Source organism: Sus scrofa, chromosome 12 (assembly GCF_054392235.1).
Source record: "Sus scrofa isolate SSC_HxYL_T2T_F1_AM1 chromosome 12, Sscrofa_HxYL_maternal_Yorkshire_Landrace_v2.0, whole genome shotgun sequence".
NCBI classification, from domain to species: domain Eukaryota; kingdom Metazoa; phylum Chordata; class Mammalia; order Artiodactyla; family Suidae; genus Sus; species Sus scrofa.
The window spans coordinates 65,181,724-65,193,912 of record NC_139394.1 but is presented as its reverse complement, the minus strand read 5'-3'; the positions used below and the strand labels follow the sequence as shown (position 1 = coordinate 65,193,912).

At 52.6% G+C, this 12,189-nt stretch overlaps 1 protein-coding gene across 18 annotated transcripts in view; it reads right to left on the bottom strand.

Moving 5' to 3' along the window:
• Positions 1–5,640, bottom strand: part of ULK2 (unc-51 like autophagy activating kinase 2) — a 68,355-nt gene extending 62,715 nt beyond the window's left edge. For 16 of the 18 annotated variants that reach the window (XR_014821956.1, XM_021067920.2, XM_021067923.2 and 13 more), the window contains exons 1-3: positions 5,511–5,640; positions 4,604–4,696; positions 3,534–3,575 (exon numbers count right to left, since the gene is read on the bottom strand). Coding sequence is in view for 13 of the 18 variants with exons in the window: in XM_021067920.2 (XP_020923579.2) it covers positions 3,534–3,575; positions 4,604–4,696; positions 5,511–5,600 (225 nt within the window). In the remaining 5 variants the exon portion in view is untranslated. The remainder of the gene's footprint in view (positions 1–3,533; positions 3,576–4,603; positions 4,697–5,510) is intronic. The other 2 variants (XM_021067922.2, XM_084986344.1) reach the window with 1 other exon arrangement.
• Positions 5,641–12,189: the final 6,549 nt, after the last annotated feature.

The window sequence follows — 12,189 nt, the reverse complement described above, 5'->3', positions numbered from 1 at the left end:
GACATTCGCGCAAGTAACGGCTCCCACCTGACCAGCCTGCCTCCTGCGCAGAGGCTCAGAGAGGTACCCTGTGAAAAACACACACGACTCACCCTGCTGCTTTTAAAACTCTTCAGCGGCTTTGTACTGTCCTGGGACTCAAGCTCACGTGGGGCTCTGCCCCCTGCATCACCTGGTGCGACCACCCTTCACCCCCAGCTCCCGCCTGCCCCTTCGGCCTGCCCCTTCCCCTTCCCGCCCCCCACCCCAGAGGCTCCATCCCCTTGGGAAGGGTCCTTGCGTTTCTCCCACTCCCTTAAACGACTGTAGATTCATACACGTACTCAGGAAATTCTAAAAAGAATACAACGGGAGTTCCCGCCCTGGCACAGCGGAAACGAATCCAACTAGGAACCATAAGGCTGCGGGTTCGATCCCTGGCCTCGCTCAGTGGGTCAAGGATGTGAGCTGCTGCTGTGAGCTGTGGCGTAGGTCGCAGACGCGGCTCGGACCTGGCATTGCTGTGGCTCTCATGTTAGGTCAGCAGCTACAGCTCTGACCAGACCCCTAGCCTGGGAACCTCCATATGCCGCGGGCGTGGCCCTGAAAAAAGGAGAAAAAAAAATTTTTAAATAAAAAAAGAGGATAAAAAGAATACAACAAACAACGGTTATCTCTGGGAAGTGCCACTTCCTTTCTAATGTGTTCCTTTTGACAATGCCTGAATACCTTAACTGTGGGCGTATACTGCTTTTGTCATTAGGAAAACTAGGTTTCTTTTTTTTGGCAGTGTCCACGGTAGTTGGAGGTTCCAGAGCCAGGGACTGGAACCCAGCCACAGCAGCGACAACGCTGAATCCTTAACCCGCCACACCACAAGGGAACTCCAAAAATGTGTCTAAGTGCCATCTGAACCCAAATGGGCTCATTGATCAACGACGTCGAAGGTCCCAATTTGTAAAAGGTGCACCCGCGCTTCGGCCGGAGCTCCCGACCGGCGGCCAGTGAGGACGGCGCCCCTGCCCGTGGGATCCGCCCCGTCTCCAAACCCCCTCCGCCGGGTCAACAGTCAGAACCAAGGATGCAACTCCCCCGTCTCCTCGAGCGCCAAATGCCCACGACTATTCGTTTGGTAACAGTTCTTCAGTTTAATGAGCTCCGGAAGTACTCGAAGCACAAGGCAGTCAACATTTTCAGAGCGTCCCCTGGAGAGTCCCCGTGGTTTGGGACTTCGGGTTCTCAGTATCCACCTCCCTAGCGACCTCTCGTTCTGCAGCCAAAGCCAGCAGTTAAAATATTGTTCAGTCTGAAATCTGAGGACACTCACTACCCTGAAAGCAAGGCAACTCTGCCACCGACAGTCTCCTGTACCTCTCAAAAAATGGGAAATTACGAGCTAACATTTAACCGTTTTGGTACGAGGCACTGACTGGTACCACTTGGCGCCCTCTGTCTACAGAGACGAAGACACGGTCACAGCAGCTCTGAGAACTGACACTTTCCCATCGGGACAGTGACCACGTGAGTCTCCCCGTAAACCTCCCATCTTCCAATTTCTCAAATGAAGAAGTTATCCGAACAAGTAATAAAATATACTCACAGCACACACACCTTCTGTGCATGGAGTTTTTTTTTTTTTTTTTTGCAAAATAATAAAATTTTATTTCCTTCCCAAACTAATACGTAAGTCCACTGCCATTTCTCTTTGTGTGTGCATGGAGTTTCAACGGAGATACTCTGAAGAGGAGCCACACACTGTCCTTAAAAACTGCTCGCACTTTGTCCCATAATTTCAATTCTAGAAATTGAACTTAACAGAAATAGTGAGCTATCTTCAGAAGGCGTATATTATCCTCATAGCATTTTTTTTCACAATGGGAAAACCCTCAACATACCCCTTGGGCTGAGCCTAGCAAATGCTTTGTGGGGTGATGACTGCCTGGAAAATGATAAAAAGCTCGTAGGGAACAGCCCGCTAAAATTAAGCACATCAAGAGCAAGGCCTTTGTTCTACTCACTGCTCTGTTCCTAGAACTTAGAAACGCCTGGCACACAGCAGCCACTCGAACCTCACAAAATGGATGCATCTGAGGGATACGCGGAGTGGACGGAGAAGTGGCTTTGCCAGAAACGTGGACAGCAGATTCACCTGACACGTTCGTTTCCCTACTGGAATTCAGCGGCCCTGACGAAGCCGAACGAAAGAAGGAAATAAGGTACCTCGGGTGCCGGTTCCGCCCTGACCCGGGGGCGGAGGAGTGGACCCGCTGTCCCCCAGCAGCGGTCCCCAGGGCTCCCACAGGCGACCACGCCACCTCACGAGCAGGTGCGACTCCAGCACCTTAAGGAGGGTTTTTTAAAACGCAACATGGCCCTGAAATGTAAGCCAACTACTCGCCCTGGTGCTCCGCCCAAAGCACAGTCATTTTCTCCAAAGCTGGGCGCTGGAGATTTCCAAGGCTCAGCTTGGCTATTTAGAAACGTTACCTGCGTCGGCACCTGCAGAACCCAGCCTTCCCATCTCCCAGTCAAGCGCAGCTCCACTGCAGGCCGTGGCGAAACTCACAGCCAGACCTAGGTGATGGAGGTGCCGTTTGCTTCTATTTCACATATTTTTACAATCTCTCCACCATTAGCAAATGTTGCTTTTGCAATCGGTAAAAAACCATTTGATTTTGTTGTTGTCGTTGGCCTCCCCCGCGCATGTACAGGGTCCCCAGCCAGGGGCTGCCCCGGTGCCAGGACAGTAACAACGAGCCACAAGAGTGACAATGCGGATCCCTAACCACTAGGCCACCAGGGAACTCCTCGATTCTGCTCCATCTGGCATCAACACGCCTCTACGTGACCAAAGCACTGCTCCTACGGTATGTTACCATCTGTCTCTACGTTTACTCACGCAGCACATGTTTTATTTTATCCTATTTGCCCCATACTTTTTTTTTTTGGTCTTTTTAGGGCCACACCCAAGGCATATGGAAGTTCCCAGGCCAGGGGTCCAAGAGGAGCCGTAGCCTCCAGGCTACACCACATGTGGGATCCAAGCCTCGTCTGCGACCTACACCACAAACTCAGGGCCACAGCCACGCCCGATTTTTAACCCACTGAGGGGGGCCAGGGATCCAGCCCACAGGCCCATGGATACTAGTCAGGTTCGTTACCGCTGAGGCACGATGGGAACTCCACCCCACACTATTTTAAACAATTTTTATTGCTAATGGCCGCACCTGCAGCATATGGAAGTTCCCAGGCCAAGGGTTAAACCCGAGCCACAGCTGAAACTCAAAGCTGCAGCAACACCAGACCCTTTAACTCAGGGCACACCCAGCTGGGATGGAACCCGCAAGCCGCTGCAGTCAGGTTCTTAACTCACTGTGCCACAGCGGGAACCCCTGAACAATTTCTTAGTAAACAGAACCCGGGCTATAAATCTTTTCAGCAAGAATAAGGCAATTTTCTCTATTAAGATTCACTTAAACGTGTATAAAATAGAAAAACATTTTAAGTTCTTTTATTAACACATAAACTCTTTTTAAAAATCCAAAGCAAGGTACCTGAACATCATAGAGCGCTACAATATTTTCATGCTGAAGTTCCTGTTAAGAAAATTGAGAATTCAAAATACTGTAGTATTTCAATATGCAAATACAGTCAGTTTAAGGATAAACACAGATGCATCCATTGACTCCTAGTGCATTAGACCCCGTTACCAGATCAGAACAATGCAGTTTACTGCAGAATGAAGAGATGTGCCTGGTCAAACGTTACTCGAGGCCTCAGTATTGTTTCACTGTCGCAATTTTTTAGACTCTTACCACGGTGAGTGTGCCCATTTATACAATACATGCCGGAGTTCGTAAGATCACATTCTTTCTGCTAGTCTTTTAAAGTGCTTTTTCAAAGTATGATCTGCCTAAAAGAACAGGGAGCACAGTTCCACAAGCTGTAATGACCAATTAGCTGTCCACAGAAGAGCGGTTCTGACGAATGTGAGATGAGGGGTCCATGTCTTTAGCAGTTTGGGGTTCACTGTGTTAAACACACTTAAACCGTCATTGCGTAATTTTTCCTTTGCCTTTTTTTAATGATTCTAGTACTCTGCCTCTCCAAGAAGTACTGAGTACATAGGATTTTCCACACCTATTTGACAATGGACTCTGTTTTTCCTTCAAAGCATCCCACTCGGATATAATACCGCCTGTGAGTTAAAAAGACCACTTCCAAGGAAAATAACTTTGTTCAATTTATGAGAAAGGAAGATTTCAACTGCCCCCAGTTGTGCAAAAAAACGGAACTGCAACAAGCAGGGGACTGACAGGAGAGAGAAAGCCTAAGAGGGGCCCGCGTCTTCCCAAGCAAGAACGCAGTCACCAAGGGGGGGGAAAGGTGAGAAGCTACCATCGGTTTTCACCCAATCCCTCTAAGCCCTGGCCAAGAGCCACCAACATCTGTTCTGGAAAACAGCTTCCAAGCACACAATGTTTGGGGGGCAGGCAAAAAACGAGAGCAACAGGTGGAAACCCTCAAACTTGGGTCCAACCACCCAAGAGCCAAGGGTGTCATCGAGTATCCACCGAACTGAGCACAACTGCTCATCCACGACACAGCCCAGAAGGAAACGTACCTTCAAGATTTTAATTTCCTTCCCCAGCAGTAGTTGCGATTTTGACAAATTCTTTTTATTAATACTTTTAATAGCTACCTCCCAATCCGTTTTCTGGAAAGGAAAAACAGTGTTACTCCCGGAAATTATTCCACAGAAATAATTCAACAGAAAAAAATCTGTAAGCATAAAGACGTTTTTGGTAAATTCATGGACAGCGCTGGGGAAAATAGAGGAGTCTGAATCTCTTCACAGAAAAATGGTTTTATACATTAAACGGGCAGCGAGCTGAGGTCCCACAAGACAGCCAGTAAAAATAATGCATGTGGGGACCGCATAGGAACTAGGGCTCCGTGGAAAAAAGGAGCCGTTTATTTACAACTACTTAAGAGTTAAGGAGGATAACCTGGGCGGTGGCAGGTTCACTGAAAACAGGATTTGACCGTTTGGCAGGATTTAACGTGTATTCGTTTGCTTTGTTTTGTTTTCCTTCTCCCTGCTGAGTTTTAAGTTATTCTCAGGACAGAGAAAAGGCAGTATTTATTACTTTACCGGCTGAGCCAGCAGGCCAGCCCCCTCCGGACAGGCCCCCGGGCTGCGGTCAGAGCCGCCCGCCCCGTCTGCGATTTCCTCCACGCCCGGGGCCGGTCCCAATTCTTTAGATGCTAAAACCTCCTCTGACCCTGTTTGCTAAACAGCAAACACAGGAGCAGAAAAAAACAACAAAAAAAGCTGAACCTGCTTCCGGGCCCTGTGGGTGCCCCCCGCCCCGGGAGGGAGGACGGCGGCGCCGCCGGGGGGCCCGCCCGCCGCGGGGTCAGCCGCTCCCGGCCTCCCGGGGGAGGGGGCCCTGCGCCGCCCGCAGGCCCGGCCGCCGCCTCGCCGCCTCGGGCGCCGCCGCCCCGCCTGGCCCGGCCGGGGGCCTCACCTGGCGGTGCCGCCCCCGGAAGACCACGGCGAAGGCCCCGTGTCCCACGAGGTCCCGCTTGCTGTACTCGAAGTCGCCCACCACCTCCATGGCCGCGCCCCGGGTCGGGGGCGGCGGCGGCGGCGGCGGCGGCTCAGCACCGCGGGCCCGCCCGCCCCGAGCGCGCCCGCCGGCCGCCGGACTGGGGCAGCCGCGGCCCCGGGCCCGGGCGGGCGCTCATGCCGAGAGTCCGGGGGGAAACGCGGAGGCGCCGCGCGGGGCCGGGGTCAGCGAGGCCTGGCCCGGCCCCGGCCGCTCCTCATGCCGGCCCGGCTCCCTGGCGCAGCGGCAGCGGCGCCGCCGCCGTCACTGGGCGCCCCTGGGGCCGCGCGCGCGCCTGGGAGAAGCGCGGGCCCCGGCGCCCCCCATCCCTGCCCGTCGGCGCCGCGGCCTCTTCTCCCGGGGCGCTGCTGCCGCGGCGGCCGCCGCCCTTCGCCGCCCCGGCCCTCGGCCCGCGCCGCCCTGGCCCACGGCGGCCCAGCACCCGCGCGCGCGCGCCGGCCGCTCCGCGCCGACTGCCGGCCCTCCGCGACGTCAGCGCGTCTTGTAGGACGCAGCGCACGGCGCGGCAGGCGCGCTCCCTCCGCCGGGAAAATGAGTGCCCAGCGGCAGGTGGAGCGGGCGAAGGGGCGGCGCTCGGGGCTGGACCCGCTGCGAGGCGGGCTTCGGGGAGGCGGGGCGGGGCGGGGCGGGGCGGGGCGGGGGGGAGCGCAGGCATCTCCGCTCCTTGTGGACCGCGGGGATGTGGTGAGGGCGCAGACGCATCTTCCAGAGCCGACCTTCCCCCGCGCCCTCCCAAGCTAGGGGTCACGCTGTGTCCCCAGTCCCTTCTGCGTTTATCCCGTTGGTGGTGTAGGGCAGGGATCCTGCACCTTTCGAGGTCACTTGGCTTCGGTGAGAAGCTGATGACGGCTCGGCCCCTCCCAGAGAACTGCTCATGCTCGCCGCTTTGCCACATTTTCAAGGCTGCTCTGGTGAGAACCCCTCGGTGACCTCAGGCTTACCTTGAACGGCTTCCGGAAGCTTTAACACCTGATTATTAAAGTCGAAGTGGCAAGGAACTCATCTGTCAGTTTTCCCTCATGGAAGTGTCTTACGAAACCATTTTATAAACCATATGCTTGAAAAAGGTCAGAAAACGCAGGTCCCCAAATGCAGTGCGTGTTCGGTTGTTCAGCATGTTGCCCTCTCTGCAAACTGTTGTTTGCAAAATGTTGTTCACCCCAAGCCCATCTCTGCAAACTGACCTCCAAGGGCCGGACAGACCCGGACACCCTCCAGCCTTGAGGCAGTCCGCCTGGGAAATTTCTGAGAAGGGCTCCTTCCATCCAAACCGTGAAAATGTGGCGTCTTGGCTTTACGCTTCCACTTGTACCCACCTACATACGTTTCCTCCTGCTTCAAACTCTGGCCCAGGTGAGTGTTAGACCCCGCGAACATCTGCAGCCTGCAAAAATTCAGAGCAAATGAGGCGAGGTTGCACAAACGCACAAAAATTCATTTGGCGATGGTTCCTCACCCCCTTTGAAAGGGTCTCTGCTTTTCTTTCTCTTTAAAAATGAGTATTTCCATAGGATCCAGGGTTTCATGTGCCGAAATTCACTAAAAAGTAGTTCTTAGGGATCCGTATACCTTACCGGCTGCAGGACCCTGAACAAGCTCCACCCCCGCCCCCGCCTAGGTTCCATCATCTGTATGATGGCGATATCTCAGCACCCACCTCACTGGGTGGTTAAGAGGGTTAAATGGGTAAAACGTGGAAGGAGCTTCGAACCTGCCTGGCTTCACAAAACCCTGTTTCCATGTGTGCTGAGTAAGCAAAGTGAGATCGCAGCTGGCACCCCTTCCCCAGCCCCAGCTCAGAGCAAGGATCCTCCCTGTCCCCGCCCCAAGGTGGTGCTCAGGTGAACAGATTCCAAGCTTTGCCATTCTAGGGATGGACCGTCTACACCTGTGCGAGGGCCGTTTCATAGTTGCCCGAGGAACTGGCGTCCCATAAACTTTCCGTGCAGAAGCGACGGGTATAAAATTGGGGGACAGCAGGGTCGCTCTAGGGAGGCTCACATGCCTGGACTAAGTCTGGCAACCTTGCCCACACAGTACCTGGCAAGAGCCAACGTCCCACGGGTGGGGGGTGGGATGGGGGGGGAAGACGTGGAGAAGCCAGGAAGCTGCTGGTTTCAGGATCTGTGCTCTGAGGTCCTCATGGAGCCTCAGCTCTCCCGGAGCAGCGCTGGGACCTTCCTGCTGGTCACCTCACCATGCAGACGGGGACAGAGGGCTCATCTGTCAGCGGAGCCAGGGTGCGAGACACAACTCATAACCTGGTCCTGCTCACGAGGTCGCGTCGCTGGGAATTGAAGCTAATTTTTTTGGGGGGGGGGGGTCTTTTTGTCTTTTTAGGGCCGCTCACTCGGCACGTGGAGGTTCCCAGGCTAGAGGTCCAATCAGAGCTGTAGCTGCCCACCTATACCACAGCCACAGCACTGCAAGATCCGAGCTGTGTCTGCGACCTACACCACAGCTCATGGCAACACCGGATCCCCAACCCACTGAGCAAGGCCAGGGATCGAACTTGCAACCTCATGGTTCCTAGTCAGATTTGTTAACCCCTGAGCCACGATGGGAACTCTGAAGCTAATTATTAATATACAATTCAGAGCTGTGTAATGTCTTTAAAATGACAGCACTACAGTAGGACGTTAATGAAGATTTTTGTCCTTTTTTTTTTAAGGGCTGCACCTGCGGCATATGGAGGTTCCCAGGCTAGGGGTCAAATTGGAGCTACAGCAGCTGGCCTACACCACAGCCACAGCGACAGAGGATCAGAGCCGCCTCTGCGACTTACGCCACTGCTCATGCAATACCAAATCCTTCACCCACTGAACAAGGTCAGGGATTGAACCTACATCCTCATGGATACTAGTTGGGTTCGTTACCTCTGAGCCACAGTGGGAACTCCCACCATTGCTTTAAATAAAATACACACGTTGCACCCAAGGATTCCTGAGCACGAGGCTCCCTACTAAGGGGAGGTGGGGGCGCTTGTGGGGCGGGGGGGCTTGGCTAAGCAGGTGTTTAGTGATGACTACGTGGGTAAGCACGTCACCAGCACAAAATAAAAGAAGTGCAAATAAAGCTACTGGTGTGGCTCTCAGGTTCCCAGACCTGGCCTCTGAGGCACCCGCCTGGGGAGGAGATGGCTGCTTTTTTCTTTCCCCCAGGGCCCAGGGCTCTGTTGACAGGCGGTGCAGAAGAGCTAGCAGCCAACAGCCTTAAACACAAACTCTTTTTTTTTTTTTTTGGCCGCTGGCCTATACCACAATCACAGCAATGATGGATCCGAGGCGCATCTGTGACCTACACCACAGCTCACGGCAATGCCGGATCCTTAACCCACTGAGCGAGACCAGGGAGCGAACACGCAACCTCATGAATGCTAGCCAGGTTCATTAACCAGAGAGCCACAGCAGGAACTCCTCAAACCCAAACTCTTGGAAAGGGATTCTGATCGCCCCTGTGGAGAGGTGCCCTGAACAACACCTCGAGCTGCGGACTGGAACTGAAGGAGGGGGTTGAGCTGTAGGATCCTGTGGGAGCCAGGGGGCAGGTGCGAGTCCTTAAGAAGCAGGGGCTGGATGGGAGACACAGGAAGGGTGCTCGGGGTCAAAGTCAGGCTTTATTCAGATGCAGGCGGGTTTTAGTTGGCTTCTCAATCCATCAAGGTTGCCAATCTCTTTTTTTTTTTTTTTGTCTTTTTACGCCCACACCTGCAGCATACGAAAGTTCCAGGCTAGGGGTTGAATAGGAGCTGCAGCTGCCAGCCTACAGCACAGCCGTGGCAGCGCTGGATCCTTAACCCACTGAGCCACAGTGGGAATTCCTTCAAAGTTGCCAATCTAATTCTCTTTCATTGTTCTTTGTGCTATTAACTGTGTGTGTGCGTGTGTGTGTTAAAAGGTCCTCCTGCGAGAGGGGGGCCCCATCTGGGCAGGGAGGCGTTTCCGGGTCAGGGGAATCACCGCTTTATTGTCATCTTCAAATCACATCATTGCTGTTGCTCTGTCTCGGTTCTGTTGTGTCTACTCTGCAACTCTTGGGATTGTTGGACAGAGATTTAATGGTTATACCTGTATAAATTTATAATAAACTACGGGAGAAATAAGCACACAAACTGAAGAGACAATGAAGTCTGAATATCTTTCTGGAAAAAGCTCTTAGAAAATATCATAACCAGGGGAGTTCCCATCGTGGCGCAGTGGTTAATGAGTCCGACTAGGAACCATGAGGTTGCGGGTTCGGTCCCTGGCCTTGCTCAGTGGGTTAAGGGTCTGGCGTTGCCGTGAGCTGTGGTGCAGGTCGCAGACGCAGCTCGGATCCACTCTGGCATCGGCCGGCGGCTACAGGTCTGATTGGACCCCTAGCCTGGGAACCTCCGTATGCCTCGGGGGCAGCCCTAGAAAATGCAAAAAAGAAAAGAAAAAGAAAATATCGTAGCCACAAATCCTCTGAATCACAAGCACAGTTCTTCTGAGACGACATCAGAAAGCGATTTCAGGCAGAAGTTTTCTGATGCTGTGGTGACATGGCAACAGCAAGGGGCATCTCTCTGTTGCGCAAGAACCAGTACAAAATTTTGATTTCTTCTTTTTTTCTTTGCGCTTTAGGACTGAACCTGTGGCATATGGACATTCCCAGGCCAGGGGTCGAATCGGAGCTACAGCTGCTGGCCTCCACCACAGCCACAGCCATGCAGGATCCAAGCCGTGTCTGTGACCTACACCACAGCTCACGGCAGTGCCAGATCCTTAACCTACTGAGCGAGGTCAGGGATTGAACCCACATCTTCATGGATACTAGTTGGGTTCTTTTCCACTGTGCCACAATGGGAGTCAAATTTTCATTTCTAAATTTAATCATTTAACCAAAAAATATGAGCAGCAGGAGTTCCTGTCATGGCTCAGTGATAATGAACCCAACTAGTATCCATGAGGACAAGAGTTCAATCCCTGGCCTCACTCAGTGGGTTAAGGATCTGGCATTGCCGTGAGCTGTGGTGTAGGTCAGAGCTGCAGCTTGGATCTGTCGTTGTTGTGGCTGTGGTGTAGGCCAGAAGCTTTAGCTCTGATTCTACCCCTAGCCTGGGAACCTCCATATGCTGAGAGTGTGGCCCTAAAAAGAAAAAAAAAAAAAAAACAATTGGGGAGTTCTCACTGTGGTGCAATGGGTTAAGAATCTGACTGCAGCAGCTCAAGTTGCTGCAGGGTCGTGGGTTCAATTCCTGGCCCCACACAGTGGGTTAAAGGATGTAGCATTGCCGCAGCTGTGATGGAGGTTGCAGCTGTGGCTCGGACTCAGTCCCTGGCCTGGGAACTGCCATATGCCACAGGAGGAGCCATAACATTGAAAAACAAGGACTTGAATCATGAAAAAGTTAAAGCTGCTAAGCATGTATTTCAGAGGAACAGCCTTAACATTCTGCAGGACTAGTAGTTGAAATAAGGAGTGTTTGCAAACCTCAGGAGGATCGGTTTCAAGGGCAGTTACAAGTCAGCCGTCCAAAAAAAAGCATCTGCAACATTGAAACGCCTAAAGGAAATATTTGATTGATGTGACAATGACCAAAGTGAAAAAAATTTTAGTTCCGAAACAATAACTTTATCCAATTTATGGTTTGCGGTTTAAGAAGAATAATATGTCTTCAACCATGATGAACATACTCGAACTTTAAGCAAGAATAAGATCACGGAGTTCCCGTCGTGGCGCAGTGGTTAATGAATCCGACTGGGAACCATGAGGTTGCGGGTTCGGTCCCCGCCCTTGCTCAGTGGGTTAACGATCTGGCGTTGCTGTGAGCTGTGGTGTAGGTCGCAGACGAGGCTCGGATCCCGCGTTGCTGTGGCTCTGGTGTAGGCCAGTGGCTACAGCTCCGATTCGACTCCTAGCCTGGGAACCTCCATATGCCGAGGAATCGGCCCAAGAAATGGCAGAAAGACAAAAAAAAAAAAAAAAAAAAAAAGAATAAGAACACTATCAAAAAAACATTTTAGGAGTTCCTGTTGTGACTCAGGGGTTAACGAATCCAACTGGGAACCATGAGGTTGTGGGAATAAGAACACTATCAAAAAAACATTTTAGGAGTTCCTGTTGTGACTCAGGGGTTAACGAATCCAACTGGGAACCATGAGGCTGTGGGATCCCTGGCCTCGCTCAGTGGGTTAAGGGTCTGGCGTTGCTGTGAGCTGTGGTGTAGGTCGCAGACTTGGCTCGGATCCCGCGTTGCTGTGGCTCTGGCGTAGGCCGGCGGCTACAGGTCTGATTGGACCCCTAGCCTGGGAACCCCCAAGTGCCATAGGTGCAGCCCTAAAAAGACAAAAAAAAAAAAAAAAAGAAAGAAAGAAAAAAGAAAGCAAAAGAAAAGATCACTATCAATGCATCATTGCAGCTTAAATCTTTGCTGCTTCTTGTAAAGCACATGTCCGCTAAAAGGAGAAAAACTGACTCGGGTGGGTTTTCCAGAAATAGATGCTGACCCGGAGCTGGAGGTCGAGGTGCTCATTAGGGACCCTCTCTTGAGGTGAAGCAGGTTCAGGAGCTGGCAGTTATCACTGCAGCAGCTCAGGTCGAGGCTGTGGCACAG